The 17,963-nt window shown below is 46.7% G+C and overlaps 1 protein-coding gene and 1 long non-coding RNA gene across 15 annotated transcripts in view; one reads left to right on the forward strand and one right to left on the reverse strand.

Annotated features, from left to right (window-relative positions):
- Positions 1-14,577, reverse strand: part of REEP1 (receptor accessory protein 1) — a 112,782-nt gene extending 98,205 nt beyond the window's left edge. The window contains exon 1 of one of the 11 annotated variants that reach the window (XR_006290243.1): positions 14,185-14,544. Coding sequence is in view for 5 of the 11 variants with exons in the window: in XM_043544870.1 (XP_043400805.1) it covers positions 14,185-14,216 (32 nt within the window). In the remaining 6 variants the exon portion in view is untranslated. Of the gene's footprint in view, positions 1-14,184 lie in introns of all 11 variants that reach the window. The other 10 variants (XR_006290242.1, XM_037898287.2, XM_037898286.2 and 7 more) reach the window with 10 other exon arrangements.
- LOC122465410 lies at positions 9,799-17,617 on the forward strand. 4 transcript variants are annotated; one of them, XR_006290247.1, is made up of 4 exons: positions 9,799-10,335; positions 10,664-10,950; positions 11,583-11,809; positions 17,507-17,617. It is a non-coding gene; the product is annotated as an uncharacterized LOC122465410 (long non-coding RNA). The 4 variants fall into 4 exon arrangements; XR_006290246.1 differs by lacking the exon at positions 17,507-17,617 and adding an exon at positions 12,824-13,526; XR_006290244.1 differs by lacking the exon at positions 17,507-17,617 and having other exon boundaries at positions 11,583-13,995.
- Positions 17,618-17,963: the final 346 nt, after the last annotated feature.

Raw genomic sequence — 17,963 nt, forward strand, 5'->3', positions numbered from 1 at the left:
ATTTTTCCAATAAATCTCCATAAATCTAAAAGTGAGTGGGAATTCTTGGTTTCAGTCTTTAGGACTCTCCTGGACTTTCTAGCCCCTCACAAAGTACTGACTGATTGATGTTTTGGCCTTTAACATACATATATACCCACAAGTATTTCACATTTGGGGACAATATATACCTTCAAGTCAGCAGCACTGCTATGGGTACCCGCATGGCCCCACAGCATGCCAACATTTTTATGGCTGACTTAGAACAATGCTTCCTTAGCTCTCGTCACCTAACGCCCCTACTCTACTTGTGCTACATTGATGACAGCTTCATCATTTGGACCCATGGAAAAGAAGACCTTGAGGAATTCCACCATGATTTCAACAATTTCCATCCCACCATCAACCTCAGCCTAGACCAATCCACACAAGCGGTCCATTTCCTGGGCACTACGGTGCTGATAAGCAATGGTCACATAAACACCACCCTATACCGGAAACCTACTGACCGCTATACTTACCTACATGCCTCCAGCTTTCATCCAGGACACACCACACGATCCATGATCTACAGCCAAGCTCTAAGATACAGCCGCATTTGCTCCAATCCCTCAAACACCTACAAGATCTCTATCAAGCGTTCTTTCAACTACAATACTCACCTGCTGAAGGGAAGAAACCAGTTGACAGAGACAGAAGAGTACCCAAAATCACCTACTACAGGACAGGCCCAACAAAGAAAATAACAGAACGCCACTAGCCGTCACCTTCAGCCCCCAACTAAAACCTCTCCAGCGCATCATCAAAGATCTACAACCTATCCTGAAAAATGATCCCTCACTCTCACAAATCTTGGGAGATAGACCAGTCCTTGCTTACAGACAGCCCCCCAACCTGAAGCAACTCTCCAGCAGCCACACAACAAAAACACTAACCCAGGAACCTATCCTTGCAACAAAGCCCAATGCCAACTCTGTCCACGTATTTATTCAAGGGACACCATCATAGGACCTAATCACATTAGCCACCCCATCAGGGGCTCATTCACCAGCACATCTACCAATGTGATATATGCCATCAGTGCCAGCAATGCCCTTCTGCCATGTACATTGTCCAAACCGGACAGTCTCTACGCAAAAGAATAAATGGACACAAATCTGACATCAGGAATCATAACATTCAAAAACCGGTAGGAGAACACTTCAACCTCTCTGGTCACTCAGTGACAGACTTAAAGGTGGCAATTTCGCAACAGAAAAGCTTCAAAAACAGACTCCAATGGGAAACTGCTGAGCTTGAATTAATATGCATACTAGATACCATTAACTTGGGTTTGAATAGAGACTGGGAGTGGCTGGGTCATTACACATATTGAATCTATTTCCCCATGTTAAGTATCCTCACACCTTCTTGTCAACTGTCTAAATGGGCCATCTTGATTATCACTACAAAAGTTTTTTTCTCCTGCTGATAATAGCTCATCTTAATTAATTAGCCTCTTACTCCACCTTTTCATGTTCTCTGTATGCATATATATATATATATATATCTTCTTACTATATGTTCCAGTCTACGCAGCCAATGAAGTGGGCTGTAGTCCACGAAAGCTTATGCTCAAATACATTTGTTAGTCCCTAAGGTGCCATAAGTACTCCTGTTCTTTTTGCAGATACAGACTAACACGGCTGCTACTCTGAAACCTGTCATTAAAATAGCCTCATTGGTTGATTTATTGGCGGACTACTATTTCACTCACAATAAGGATGGGGCAAGGAGGCAGGCAGCAACAGAGCCTTATTAAACATGAGAGAACAGTACTCACTGAGGCTGTGCTGCTTGTCTTCCAGTCACTCCCAGCCCAGGAGTCAATTGTCCACTTGCTTTCCTTAACCTCCCATGCCAATATAGGTCCCTCCTGAAACCTGATCCTCTGTCTCCAGCTCCACTCATTGTACTACAACTACAGCCTTCTTCCCCTCCTCTACAATACCTACCATGTCCTTCTTCAGTCTGTTTCAGGGCCATCCCTAGGCATATGCAGCTGCATAGGGCACCATGAAATTTAGGGCACCAAATTTCACCGTGCCCCTACGCAGCTTCGTGTTGCATACACGGCAGCTCCAGCCCCAGTGACCAGCCCTATCCTCTGCCGGCCCCGCCATGGGCTGCGCCCACTGCAAGGGGCAGGACCGTCCCTAGGGGAGTGTGGGGCCCCGGACAACTCCCTCCGCCCTGCCCCTTACCCTTTCCCCTCCTCTGCCCCCATTCCACCTCTTCCCCGCAAACCTCTTCCCCCAGCAACCCCGCACTCACTGGCAGTGGCAGGAAGCGAAGCAACCCGGCCCCAGCCCGCTCCACTCCACCAGCTCCCAGCCGCAGTGCTCCACTTCCCGCCGCCGCTGAGTGCGGGGAAACAATCGCTCCCCGCACTCACCAGCGGTAGGAACCGGAGCACCATAGCTGGGAGCTGGTGGAATAGAGCTGGCTAGGGCCGGGCTGCTCCGCTTCCCACCACTGCCAGTGGGAGGGGATCCCTTCTCCCAAGCCCCCTCCCCAAGCAACACGGCTGGGGCCGGGGTAAGGGAAGTGGAGCAGGCTGCTCCCGGCCTCCTGCTAATCCCCCAGGCCACTCTGGGCCTGTGGGGCCCCCAAAAGTGGCCCCCCCACAGCTCCTACCTCCCAGACCCTGGTGGAGGGGGAAGGGGAGGCCTGGGGTCCTCCACAGCCCCCCCATAGGGGGGCTGCATAGGGTACCCAAATGGCTAGGGATGGCCCTGGTCTGTTTGCAAGGCTGCCACTAATCTACCTCATCTACTCTGACCACATTCCGCCTGTCTTCAGGTTCCTCCACTGTCATCCCACCATAGGGTTGCCAACTTTCTAACTGCACAAAACCGAACACCCTTTTCCCCACCCCAGCCCGGCCCCTTCTCCAAGGCTCTGCCCCTGCCTTGCCCCTTCTCCGAGGTCCTGTCCCCCCACTCACTCCATCCCCCCTCCCTCCGTCACTCGCTCTCCCCCACCCTCACTCATTCGCTCAGTCCAGTCAATCCCAGCAGTCGAGCACAGGGAAGCCTGATGCAGGGGAAGGAGCCTTGGGTAAGTCATGTGTAATTGTATTTCCCATTACAGTGACGTACTGATGGGGCCCCCAACTAAACAGGACACAGCTATAGACTTTTTATTCATTTATTCGTACTAGAAGAGTTAGTGGTACAACAAGGAGAGGTGCATATCTGCTTTCATTCCCCTTTAGAGTTAGGCAACAAGGGTCATGAGAAGCAGGTTGTTTAGGAACACAGGGATGTCTCTTGAAGCCTCCTGAGAAATCTCACTGACGCTTTCATGGAGGTACTCTGCAGTCCTCTCCCGAAGGTTTCTAGGGATGGCAGCCTCATTTCTTACCCCGCAGTAGGACACTTTCTCATGCCAGTCAGTGATAACTTCAGCAGGCACCACTGCAGTACACAGGCTAGCAAAATGCAGGCCTGGGCAGCTTCAGGACACTAGCAGCAGCAGTACTTTCAGTGCCTGTGTTACCCTCAGGAGTGAGATAACAGCTAGAATCACCACTGCCTGTGGAAAATGTTGCTAGTATTCAATGCCATTACCCTGTACTCATAGTTTCATGCAACTGAGCAATTCCCTCATTTCCCTTGGCCCTGGTGGGCCATACGCACCAAGGCTGGAGCTGTGAATGGTGCCAGGCACAAGCACTCCACAGCAGAAGCATCAATAAGCATGTCTTGTTTGAAATTTTAGGAGTTCTGAATCTTAACTTCCGCTTTTCATGGGGACTATATTGACAGTGTTTCCTTTGTTTTATCTGCCGCTGCTGCCATTGCAGCCTTGAGGGCTGCCCCCTAAACACCCACAGAACACCTGATCCAGATAAGGGGGAGAAAGAAGAGGACTTGGGATGATGTGTTCAAGGAGATCCTGCAAGCCAGTGCTGCATCAGACACTGAGCAAAGGGCCTGGAGGATGAATATTGTGGCCAGCCCGGAGAAGAAAAAAAGTGGACAGAAAGTCCCAGCAGGAAAAGGAGAAGAAGATGCACCAGGACATAATGGGGGTTCTCTGGAAGAAAACAGAGATGCTGCAGACTCTTGTGGACCGACATGCTCAACAATCCCAGGCTCATGTCCCGCTGCAGTCAATTGAGAACTCCATGGCAGCACCTCCCTATGCTCCCGCTTAACACTCCACATGGCATCAAGGGCTGCTGTCCTACCCCTACCACTGCACCCCAGGGGACTTTAAGGACAACCACAGCTTCACATACCCTAACCTGTGAGAGCCCTGATTGGTGTATGTGTAACTAAAATGGACAGGACTTCTTTCCCCTTGTTCAGTTCTTTTCCATTAATTTATTAAGTTTTTTATGTATTTGCATTTAAATTGCACAGATTTTTCTTTGCACTGGTTTTGTTGCGGAATAAAATTATACTATTTGGAAAATAATTAATCTTTATTAGTTGACAACATACCCTGCAGAGTGTCTAGCAGTTCTGAAAGCACCCACTTACTTGTTACTGTACAGTATGACACCTCATAGGATTGATGACAAACACAGTGTAATAATCATAAATGTGCAGCAAGCATCACAAAATAAACAGGTGCATTGACAGGGTTATATCCATTGATGTGCACCAAGCACCACACAATGCCTAACAGGCCCCTGTAGAGCACAGTACACCACAATACATCACTGTGGCTCACTGTCAAAACCTTCCTGAGCCATATAGCTCCACATTGAGCTCTTCTAATAGCCCTGGTGTCTGGCTGTTCAAACTCAGCAGACTGCTGCTCCACCTACACCCTGACAGCAGCTTTCCCCCTCTTTGCATCACAGATATAATTCAGGACACAGCAGGCAGCTATGAACATTGGGATTTTTTTTCACTGAGATCCAATCTTGTGAGTAAACAACGCCAGCGTCCCTTCAATCTACCAAAAGTGCATTCAACTGTCATTCTGCACCTGCTGAGCCAGTAGTTGAATCTTTTCTTGGTGCTGTCAGGGTGGTCGGTGAAGCCACGGGAGCAAGGGTCCCCCAAATCACTATTGGCATTTCAACATTCCCAACGGTAATCTGCCCGTCAAGAAAGAAAGTCCCTGCTTGTAGCTTTCTGAACAATTGTGTGCTCTTAGAGATGTGCACATCATGCACCTTCCCTGACCAGCCAACACTGATGTCGGTGAACCATCCTCAGTGATCCCTTTCTGTTGACATACTCTGTGGCAAGGTCATCTGGTGCCATAATAGGGATATGCATGCTGTCTATCACTCCACCGCAGTTCAAGAACCCCATTGCTGAAAATCCATCCATTATGGCCTGCACATTGCCGACAGTTACAGTCCTGTGTAGCAGGAGGCAATTAATGGTCCTACACATTTGCATAACAGTGGCTTCCACACGTGGATTTTCCAACTCCAATGTGGTATTGCATGTTTCTGCAGTGCGATCGCCACTTGTTTCTCCATTGTAGGTGCTGTCTCATTTTGGTGTCTCTGCACTGGGGGGTTCGGGTGAGCTCAGCACACAGATCCAGGAATGTGGTTTTGTGCATCCGAAAGTGCGGCAGCCACTGCTCATCATCCCAAACTTGCATTATGATGCGATCCCACTGCATGTTTTAGTGCTTGTTTTTCCAGCCCAGAAGCTGCACTCTACCATCTGTAGCTGATCCATGAACACCAACAACCTTGAATTGGTTCTCGCAATGTCGCAGAAATGGTCATGTTCTCCATTGATTTGGTTCTTTTATGGTTCTGCAAATACTGGAGGATCATGTGTCCTATGTTTGCAACGCACATGAAAATAGTGCAGAGCTGTGCAGGCTTCCATGTTGCTGTCAGAGACAGCTACATCAAGAAGGGCCATGTGGGTTCAGGGGATTTTTCAACAAAGGCACAAAAAATGTGGAATATAGTTGACATTATGAGATAGAGACAGTTGCACACTGCGAAGTTGACCCCTTGGTCCCAGTCTCACCTATGTGACTTGTTTCTGCCCCACCATACATTACCAAAACTTCCCAAAAGACTGCGCACTGGCCGGTGAAGGGTTGCAAACTGGGATACCTACCCATAGTGCACCACAAGCACTCCTGGTGAGTATGCGCAGCGCCGACGCAAGGAGCCAAGTGTGCAAGTGATATGCTAACTGAGGCAGCTTTATGCAGACTTCACTTCCATCGACCAAAGTTTGTAGCGTAGAGGTGACCTAACAACATTTACAGCACATTCATGTTTGTGCAAGAAAATCTAGGTCACATTTGACAAATTAGACAGTAGCATTATCCCAGACAGATTGCCCACATATCACATGAAGGGCAAACTAAATGCCGCACCTGTGCGGGATCCTCGTGTGTCAATTACTGTCACCAGCAGGTTACATTCCCCCTAAGCAAAGTAGCAGACACTGCAGCATGTAATGGCATATGGCATGCATAGGAGTGAGGCAAGTTGTGACAAGGGCTATGCAACCTCTGAAAGGGTTATGTTTCTATGGATCACATTCATTTTTTCCTATGTGGTGCATTTATTAGCAGCGCTTAGCACAGCAAACCCTGCATGTTCATTTCATGGCTGGTGTTCTATCCTTTTCCCAGGCTGTGCTTAGGTTCATATAAAGCTTGCAGTTCTATTAAAACCATCACACAGCCCAAGTTGGCTATTCATGCTCTGCTATGCCAATGCTGTCTTTTGGCATGGCACAGTCTAAATGGCAACCACAGCCCAGCAGCTGGTATGTGACATGCCTTTCATTTCACTGATGCCACAACCCCTCAATGTAATCTGCAAATAAATGGAAAACAGCATAAGGACTGGACAGAAGGCTCTTTGCAGAGGAGGAATCCATCGGGTGAGGGGCAGGCTAATGCTCCTGGGATGAGTGCCCTCTTGGCTGACACACCAGGGAATGAACTGGAATTCTCCAAAGCTAAAAGCAGGAGCTGCTACACCTTGAACCAAAGCTCTGTAATTGGGGGCTGTAACAACGGCAGGTTGGCACAGCGGAGGACCCGTAACACGCTCACCGTGGGATACACTCAGATGCTGAGCTACCCTGAGGCCTAGATCTAATTTATTGGTCCTTCCCAAAACATACACCCACACTCCTAATATGTCTCCTAGGGTGGACAGGGCAAACTGGCTTCCTTTTCACAATTATACAGCTCCCAATTAAAGATGGTCTGCAAAGGAAGACAAATTGGGCTGGAGCCTTTTTTTTTTTTAATTCATTATCATGTGTATAAAGAACAGGAGGACTTGTAGCACCTTAGAGACTAACAAATTTATCTGAGCATAAGCTTTCTCACCTCTGCCACCATGTCAGGGTTCCTTCCCCGCTCTGAGCTCTGGGGTATAGATGAGGGGACCCGCATGAAAGACCCCCTAAGCTTAGCAACTCCTCCCCCCTGCCAGCCAGGTCATCTGCAATTTCACTGACCGTTTGTGTCTCAGCAGATTGGTTCCCTGGATTCAAATTCAAACCCTCAGCCGTTACAGGAGCAGGGCCTGGATCCTGTCCCAAAGAGACACAGTCACCCCCCAACAGGGTCTCATAGCTGATATCCTGGAGAACCCCAACAACCAGCCAGCCCGACCCCTCTTGGGTCTGCACAGGGATCTAGACCATAGGCAGGGTGAATGGTTCCATCCCTAGGACCCTCACCCAGGTTATACAGCCCCTCAGCATCTGAGGCTGCACCACCTGGGGCCTGACAACAGTGCTCTCTGTTCCAGGGTTTCACCACCCCAGGAATGTCTCCCCATTGACCACCACCTTCCGCTCCCACAGTGGGTCCTAGGGGCCTGAACCTAGGAGACTCCACACAGACATATAAATTGAGGTCAGGAGTGGGAGCCTGTCAACCACGCCACCCATCTGGCTGATGGCGTCTATGGCCATGGGACCCAGCAAGGGAGCTAGACACCTGGGCTTTTCAGCAGAGTCCCCCTGGTTCATATCGCCAGCCTGCTCAAAGGTAATGTGGTGGGCATCCACATCCCCCATCCCCTTAACCAGGGGCCACAATTTAGTATGGAGGTTCCCTGTGGAACTGGCATCCCAGGGTCTATCCCCAGAAAAAGTTGGTCAATGAAAAATATTTTGGGTGTTTTTCTGCTTGTGTTTTATATTAAAAACTGGGGCCTTGGTTGATATAAATCAGCGTCATCTGACTGAAATCAACGGCTGAAATCAGTGGCGATACTAATTTACACCTGTGGAAGGTGTGGCCCTCAGATCTAGCCTACCATAGATGACTCTGGCAATAGGAGAGCTATTGAAATGACATCACAAAAGAGTGAAAGCTAAACAATTGAGCGGGAGCAGGAACTTTTAATCATTCTGTTGAAAAACTCTGTGCTTTTTGTTTGCATTAACACCCATTTAGCTCCAGTGAACACTTGGTTGTTACATTTCAATATCCCCTACCCTTCAATATGGAATGAGAACACACAATGCATATCTCTGAGATCTCCAACAAGTTCTCCAGCAAAACTAGAAAAGATCAGACATGACATTTCTGATATTTCTAGTTAAAAAAAGGAAAAAACAAAACAAAAAACCCACTTGCTCAGGCCCTTTCTCCACATCATAAAGTAACAAAACCTAATTTATTTAAAATCATTTGTGGATCACCTTTCAGCACATTGCTCCAGGTATTCCAGTACCCATGTTACAACTTGCAACGTCATTAGATCAGTGGTCTGATCTAGTCTGGCCACCCTATCTTCCACATGTTAAAAATCAAAAGGTTTTTCACAGAGAAGGTGATATATGGAACTAACTTCCAAAGCTGGAGCAGAATTTTGTATTTGTGTGATCCCAAGCACTGAAAGAATATCCAATGCAAAAAGCAGCATATAGATTATTTCCCTGCTTCTAGAAAATAACAGGATTTATATCATAATACGGTACCAAGCATTTCTACATCACTTTCCATCTTCAAAATGTGTTCAGATATTAACTAATGAATTCATAGAATCATAGAATATTATGGAGGTCATGGACCTCAGGAGGTCATCTAGTTCAATCCCCTGCTCAAAGCAGGACCAATCCCCAACTAAATCATCCCAGCCAAGGCTTTGTCAAGCCGGGCTTTAAAAACCGCTAAGGTTGGAGATTCCACCACCTCCCTAGGTAACCCATTCCAGTGCTTCACCACCCTCCTAGTGAAACAGTGTTTCCTAATATCCAACCTAGACCTCCCGCACTGCAACTTAAGACCATTGCTCCTTGTTCTGTCATCTGCCACCACTGAGAACAGCCAAGTTCCATCCTCTTGGAACCCCCCTTCAGGTAGTTGAAGGCTGCTGTCAAATCCCCCCTCACTCTTCTCTTCTGCAGACTAAGTCCCTCTCCTGGGAGGCAGAACAGGCATCTAGGACTTCACAGCTGTCATCATGCCTGCACACCATGGCCAATGGGAACTTCACAGCAACAGCAAAGATAGAATCCCAGTCCATCTACTCCAACACTACAGGTGCCTATCATTTAAAGTAAAGGATTTATCTCCCGTGATGCTGGTAAATCGATGCCAGCTCTTGCTAAAGCAATAGGTGTCATCTGACAAACTCATAGCTAGAAATCAGATCAGCTCAGCTGTATGTTAATATTGTTCCCAACAGTTGTTAGTCTTGTAAGGATGTGTTTGGTGTCTAGACTACTGATGGGTGTTTACACAACACAAGGCAGAGTCAGGAAATGAGGATAATTAACCTGATAAGCTGCACCTGAGGAAGGGCCAGGGATTAAAGGTCTGATTGAGGATGGAGTCCAGCGGGGGAGGAGTAGGAGGGACTGATATAAAGCTAGGAATCTGGCAACAGAAAAGGGCTATAGGGGAAATAGTCTGTAGTCACTCCTAGGAGAAGGGAGATGTGTCTGAGGCTATAGTGCTAGGTAGCCTGCAATTATTACTCCCTGGGAGAAGGGACATTAGGCTGGTAAATCCAGAAGGCTAGGGGAGCCATAAGATAGAGTTGAGATGTAGGAAGGTGTCTGGGGAAGAGTAACAATACCTAGCAGTGAGCAGGTCACTGTCCCTAGAGATAAGAGTCCATAGACTGGAACCTGGAGTAAGTGGCTGGGGTGACTTCCCCCACTAGCCACTGAAGAAGTAGCACAGTCAGGGCAGTGAAAGGAACACTGCTATTTTGTATAGAGAGCCTTTCCTACCCCAGAAGGGGAGGACTATTGCCAGATTACTAGAGGGCTGAGTTGTGAAGGAGCACCCTGAGTCCCAGAGAAAAAGAAACAGGGAGAGGGACTGACCAAAGGGGTTGTTGGAGCTGCAAAGAGCTAATCCCCAGAGCAACCAGGAGGGGGTACCCTAGCTGTGAGTGGACCCTGTGAGAACTCTCTAAAATACTTGAGTTACTGCATGCATTAATCTTACTTGTGATGTCTGTATCCCATCCTATAAGGCAGAGGTCCCCAAACTGTGGGGCATGCTGCCCTAGGGGGTGCAGAAGAATGTTTGGGGGAGTGTAGCAGGGCTCAGGCCAGCCCTGACAAGAAGTGGGAGCAGCTCCTGGGGAGGGGCGTAAGCAGATTACATTGGAGTAAGAGGGGGCTCAACTTAGTTTGGTGACCCCTGCTATAAGATAATATGTAAGTCTTGCTTTACAACTGTAAAAATACCTGCTCTGAATTTGTGAACTTAGGCAGGAAGAGTGGTTCCCTCACCCATCAAGGACTATCAAAAGTAAATGGGCCACGGTAGGACAAAAACTCCATTGATTTGCCCCATTAACCCATGAAGTTATGAGCAGGAGCCCTCGTCTCAAAAGTTTGAGCTCTGGGAGAAGGGCATATAAAGATACTCACAAGAAGAAATAGTTCTCTCCTGCTGTTTGGACTCTTAAAAGGGCTGGAGCTGAGAAACGAAAGTAAAGATCTCCAGTGTCAAGATGGGTTAGTTCTAAGAATCTCAGTGGAGAGATTACTACAGGTCTGTCACCTTTTGGAACCATGGATCATAACTCATTTGTTTTTATACATTGCCTGCTTTAACCTGTGAATAACTCTAATTTCTTTTTACTAGTTAATAAATGCTTAGTTAGTGATCTTTGGTGTGAGATCTAAGGTATAGATTGGTTTGGGAAGGATCTCTTGAGACTAGGAGCAACCTGAATATTTACTTTATTTTTGTGTAAGTGACCATTTTTCAATAAGTCCCACATGCCTGAATAGCAAGATAAACTGAACTACCCAAGGGGACTGTCTGTGACTCCATGGTCAGACTGTTGCAGTGATCCAGGAGTTAACATTTGATACTGGGTTGGTGAAATCTAATTATAGAACATACCCCAGCTTGGGGTGCCTGCCCTGAAGTTGGCACTTACAGTCATGATTTACTCTAGACAGAGTGACACTTCCTTTAAAATTGTTAGCAATATAGGGAATAGGACACACCACTGATCAACTCTGATTCCATCCAGTAGCGGGCAGTGGTCAACATGTTACAGATGGGGAAACGGAGACACAGGTGGTGTATGAAATGTTCTTTCTGCTGAAAGCTGATGCATAATTTTCTGTCACTAACCTGGTGGTAATGGTGCAATTTTGTTCTTCTATTTCCAGAATGTCTCAATCAAGGGCAAAGCCTCAAACACATCTCCAGGATGCAAAATAACAGACCTACTCCAGCCCTCCTCTAGAGGTGAAATGATTGGCAGTCTACTGACAGGCCCCAAAGGATGTTCATTTTTTCACTCTCTTGCAGTGAGTGGCAAAACTCCTCTGCACTCCAGTGGGAATAGGATCGGGCCTGTAAAGTAATCATGAAGATCTTCCCTACTTAGATGCGGGTAGGGACTGTCTCTGTTCTGTGTTTGTACTGCACCTAGAACAATGGGGTCTTGATACTAGTAATATTAAGCAGATGAGACACACACCTGTCAGCTAAACTGTAGCAAGATGTGGTTTAGAAAAATAGATACAGACAACAGGGATGCTGAGGCTGCCAGAGTTCAAACTCCCAGGAGCCTGGGTAGGGCATTCTTTTGCCTACTGTGGATCTCTCTATCACTAGAGATCAACTGAGCTGCAGTCCCATTAAGGACTTGATCCCAAGCCTATTGCAGTCAGGAGGAGTGCTAAGAGCATAATGCAAGACTCCCCTTTATATGAATGTAAACAGGGATTCACGGGAAAATCAAGAAATCAAAGGGATGGGCACAGAATATGGCCCTAACTAGACTACAGTGTTAATGCCTGTATGTGAGACACAGATAACTGCACTTATGGGTGAACTAGAAATTCATAGCTAGTTAGATCAGATTAGATCTTAAGACATGTGGCATGTATTAAAGTTAATTGGTTGCACAAAGGAAGAGGTAGCAATCCAAGCTCAGCTACATTTTGTTGCAACATTTCTCCACCATCCTATAATTTATCAGAATTCAAACAGAACAAATCAATAGTATGACCCTCCAAATTCAGATTTGACACCCCACCTGCCATTTGGAGAAAGCAGACGAGACTATGGAAGTCTGTGTTCAGCTAATTGTTACTGCAGATATCAAATGCTGAATATCCTGCCCCAATAAGATTTCTGTCAAACTCCGTGTGTTCTGTGAAATCATGTGTTTGAAGTCTAAGTCAAATTACCATCTTTCCTTTGGTTTCCCACTGGTTCTTTGTTCCTGGGAACTCTGTTGGATCATGTGGTGATAAACAGATTTCTCAGGGGGGCCAGGCCAGAACAGCCTTGTAGGACATGAAATGAAGCCTTGAAATGATGTCTCATATTATTGCCAATGATATCTGCACAGTTCTACTGTTCATATTAAATCATTTAAATATTTAACATGCTTCCCCAGAATAAAGTGCAAACCCAACAACAGTTACCGACAGCTGCAGGTGGATCCAGATCATATAACTTGGGGGCTTAAAGGGAAAGAGACCATAATTTTACACTGGGAAAACTCCACCTCTGAATGTGTGACCTGCTCCTAGGGGCTTCTGAGGATTAAGAGACACTTGTATCCCCTTGTCTTTAATTTCATTGGGCAGAGGCAGACCCTGAAAATATCATTTCTAAATTGTGCTGATTGTGCAACAGCCCCACATGCTACTCCCAAACAAAGAAAGCGACAGGCCTGCAACTGATCAACCACCATGACTTGAGAGTATCACCTGTGTCCGCCTCAGTCTGTTTAATGCCCAGACAGGAAAATGACCAACAATTTAGTGGATTCAATCAGTGTACTAACCTTGACCATTCCAGAAGGGAAAATATGACAGATCGGCCCCTATGCTCCCCTACCTTAAACATAAACCCCCTAGAGTGCATCCCGGAGAGATGCAGCAAATTTGGCTGTATTGGGAATTTGCTGCTGCTTCTCTCTCTCTTTCTCTCCCCCCCCCCCCCCCCCCCCCCCCGCCTGGGAAGCATTCCCAGTGAAATCTTTCATATTCCTAAAGTGCAGTAAGGCTAGGACTCACTAAAAAGCATGGAATTGGCACAAGGGTGAGGAAGCTGCAAGATCCCCCAGTTAGATTCATAGCTTTGGTTGGGGTGCCAACAGGGTGGGAGTATTTGATATTCCCCTTTTATGAAAGGTAATTACAAAACGACACTGCCCGCTCCTCGCCGCCGCCTCCTCTGATCCCTCTGGGCAGCGCCCCCTAGCGATTATCAGCCAGATGTGCCATTTTCCAATAAACAAAGCGGTACCCCTGAAATCAACTTTGAATTTTTTTTTTATTCTCCTTTGGTGCTTGTTTCCCCCCCCCCCACACACACACACTTCCCAGCCCTGGGGGTTTGATTCGCAAAGCATAGAGCGGTGCAAACCACCCTGCTTATTCAGCAATCTCCAAGGAAAGGCAGAACGAATGCCTGGCTGGCAAAGGGTTTTCCTGCACTGTACAACAGAGGATCGCAATTTTTTCCCCCATACTGTAATTTTCCCACGGTGTAAATACGGCTTGATCCATGCAATAATCCTTCCCCTTCTGCGCCCCCACCCCCCAGTCCAGCCAAAAGAACCATTAGTAACAACCTGCTAAATTTAGTTGACTAGTCATGATCTGGTATTAATAGCAGCAGCATTCAAGACATGCCCTGCGCACAGTGTGTCTATGTGCGTCCGCAAACCTGAGACACACACACAATGCAAGGGGCGGACTGGACTGCAGTGAAAAATACAGAAAAAACAAACAACCCCCCTCTACTCACACAACTAGCCTGGAGATGATCCATGACACCATGGCGCTGTGTGCAGGGGGTCGCTCTCTTGCCAGGGAGGGGTCTCCCTGTTTCTCCGTCCCTGAATATGTCTGTCTGCGGCTCCCACCGGAATGAGCAGGGCGAGCGGCTCAGCCATTCAGCATTTCAGCGCAGCCTCACTCCGCGCAGCTGCTCACGCCAAAGGGGCTCCAGCGAGCGGCTGCGGAGGGGATTGGGCAGGACATTAGGAGTCATCGACGGCTGGGTGCACCCACAGCTCTGCAAGCCCCGTCTGCGTTTTCACTTTCTCTCTGGCTCCAGCCTCTCTCTCCACTGCCTGCCTGCAGGCCCCACTTTGATCTGCAGACTGTCCCATGTGGCCCGCATGTTTCCCTTTATAGACCCCAGGGTCTTTCATTCCACTTCAGCAATATAACGAACTGGCTGCGGGGTTACTGCCACCTCTGTTAGCCTGAAAAGGAGCTGCTCGGCTGTGTATCATAGTCCCTATACTGCTCCCAGCCAAAGGAGAGCTAAGTTTTTATTAATTTGTATTATCTGTTTTGCGGCAGCGCCCAGGAGCCCCGTGATGGACCAGGGCTAGGCACGGTACAGACACAGAACAAAAGGACAGTCCCTGCCCCAAATTTTAGCTCCTCTGTCACTGAGCAGACTAGAGGGAAAGCAAAGTGCTTTCCCTCTTCTGCTCCTCTGTCTCTGAGCAGCTAGAGGGAAAGCAAAGTGGCTTTAATTAATTTAATTTAATTAATTTAATCCTAGGAGGCCACTAGTGGCTGCTACTTTACCTCTTTGGTCCAGCAGAAGAACACAGTGACACAACACAATGTATCATAACATTGGCATAGGAAAGTCATGACATTGTCCCACTGTGTGACAATGCATTGTGATCACATCCGCTCCAAAATAATCCCTGACTCTTCAGCCGCTTCAGACTTCTTCTTCAGGACATGGGGATTCAGACCAGGCACCAAGTCTTACCCAGTTTTTAGAGGGAGATTCCCTCATTTTAAATTATTTTTAAAGCAGTTTCTCATAATTATGATGAAGGATTTTTCTGTGCTCATCGATGTGCCTTATAAAATCTACACCGGACTATTCTGAAGTTTCCCTCATTTAAACCATCACCGCTTGATGGCCCCATAGGATAGACAGGAATCCTTATGTCGGGCAGCATCGCACATTATAGGAGTCTCGATCCCATGCTGCAGCACTGGGAGGTTGATTGACAGATATACATGCTTCTGAAGCCCGTCATCACAGGAAGCACTACAGCACTAGCCACAAAATCTCATTTACAACTTTCTGCAGTGGAGCCATACAGTGGAGTCTGGAATTGGTCTAATTCCAGTAGTAGGTCTATTCCTCCACTAGAGGGAACTGTGTTTATGACCACAGATACAGTCTATAACTGGAACGATCTATAAACAACATCTGGAGGATATTAGGGCTGAAAATGGGCATTCCAGCTTTATTTGCTTTAGATGTACAATGCTAGGCATTGCTATTGGCCATGGGGGAGTTTCGTTTACCATACAAACCAGGGAGAGATCATGGAGATTGGCTTGCACGATTTGTTACTGTAAACGGGTTTATATAGAAATTGGTCATAACTTCTCAGGACAGGATTGCTTGCTGGAGGAATTCCGTCACTCCAGAGTAGAAATAGTGCTAGGTAGCCCACACTGTAACCCAGGAATCTATATTGTAGCTGGTTCATCAGTATATGTAGCATGGTGCTATCCAAAGAGGAGCAAAGTGGTAGCCGTTTTTTGTATGTTGGCAAGAAATTCTCAGCACACCATAAGAATTTAAGAACTGCCATTCTGGATCAGACCAATGGTCCATCTAGCCTAGTACCCTGTCTCCAATAGTGGCCAGTACCAGAGCTTCAGGGGGAGTGTACAGAACAAAGCAATTTGGAATGATCCACCCTGTCTTCCCCTCCCAGCTTCTGGAAGTCAGAGGTTCAGGATCACTCCGAGCCTGTGCTGCATCCCTGATGATCTTGGCTAATAGCCATTGATGGATCTATCCTCCATTAACTTATCTAGTTCTTTTTTGAACCCAGTTACACTTTTGGCCATCACAACATCCCATGGCAATGAGTGCCACAGGTTAATTGTATGTTGTGTGAAAAAGGACTTCCTCTTGTTTATATTCAGTCTGCTGCCCATTAATTTAATCAGATGAGCCCTGGTTTTTGTATTGTGAGAGAAGTATTTACCCTTTCCATCAACTTTTTCCACACTGTTCATGATTTTATAGACCTCTCTCATACTTCCTCTTAGTCATCTCTTTTCTAAGCTGAACAGACCTTATCTTTTTAGTCTCTTGCTCATATGGAAGCTGTTCCTTAGCCTGCATCATCTTTGTCGCCAATCTCTGAACCTTTTCCAGTTCCACTATATTTTCTCTGAGATGGGGCGACCAGAACTAGACCAACCATTCAAGGTGTGGGCACACCTATTTATTGTGGGGGTTTCAAGTTGCACTTTTACAAGTTTCACTTTTCACAATTACTATTAATTATGTGATATTATTAATTATATGATATCAAAGGCCTGTATAGTGATTTGTAGACATCAAAATAAAACAAAGTACTTGCCATGGGGAGCTTGCCCTATATTTTAAGCATAACACAATGACACAACAGGAAAAGACAGCAGATCCTAAGGGCATACTTGACAGGGTGTGGTAGTCCTACCTGATTAGAGTTAACTAACTCCCATTCAGACCTCACACAAGTGTAGAGTGGGGTAATAAAGCAGGGTTGGGGACCAAATCAGGTTGCCAGAGCAAACCCTGGAAACTATATAAACACTTACGTGGTAAATACAGGGGAAGCGAGGTATTCAGATACTCTGTTAATTGATAGATACAGTCTGAGCAGTAGCCCCCCTGTCCCCTCATTCAATCTTGGTTGATTCTGCATTGGGTAACAGTTGCTTTTTCCTTTTGTTATAATCTGTGCACAAGAAAGATCAAGAATAAAGCCTTGGAGAAATGCTTTGCTTGTTGAAAGCCGTTCTTTTGTTGCTGGACCAGCTGACCCAGTCCACAAAGGAATATAGTGGGGAGACAGACACAGGGAGAGGATTAAAGCTCCAGGGACATTTTGGGGCTTGTTTATACACTCAGGGTTACAGACGTTGCAGGTGTCATAGGATGTTAATGTGACATTTTGCACAAACTTGCACAGAATACTATGGTGATGGGTACATTCTAACACTCTACATAGATTCTGTCACTGTAATATCTGAGCCTTGTTTCTCAAACGAAAAAAGAATATATGGTAATTTTCCTTAAATAGGGAGCGAAGACCCTGCACCTTCCGACGTCAGCAATGAGGCCCACCCTGAGTTGAAGTTTAACAGCCAGGTAACCAGCTTTGGAGGGGAAATTGGTCATGGTCTTGGAAGACACAGATCTAAATGACTGCACCATGGTTCCAGTGAATCAGATTACCCCCCTTTGGCCCTAGAAGTGGAGTTGCAATTCTTACAGCTAAGCAATCAGTGCAGGGCCCCAGATATCTGAATACTGCCAGATCTCCAGAACCACTACAAAAAATAGCCACTCACAGGGCACAGTGACAGTGTCAGACCTTGAAACCGGCCAGGAAACACTAACTGCCGGAAGAGGAGGAATTCTGCATCTACAAGGCATTCCCTCTGATGGAACCTCTCCCGTCTTTGACAGCCCCAGAGAGGAGAAATCTCACAATCAGTTGGGAGGCATATATATGTCATTTAGAAAATGCTATGTCC

The sequence above is a fragment of the Chelonia mydas genome, chromosome 4, assembly GCF_015237465.2.
Source record: "Chelonia mydas isolate rCheMyd1 chromosome 4, rCheMyd1.pri.v2, whole genome shotgun sequence".
NCBI lineage: Eukaryota > Metazoa > Chordata > Testudines > Cheloniidae > Chelonia > Chelonia mydas.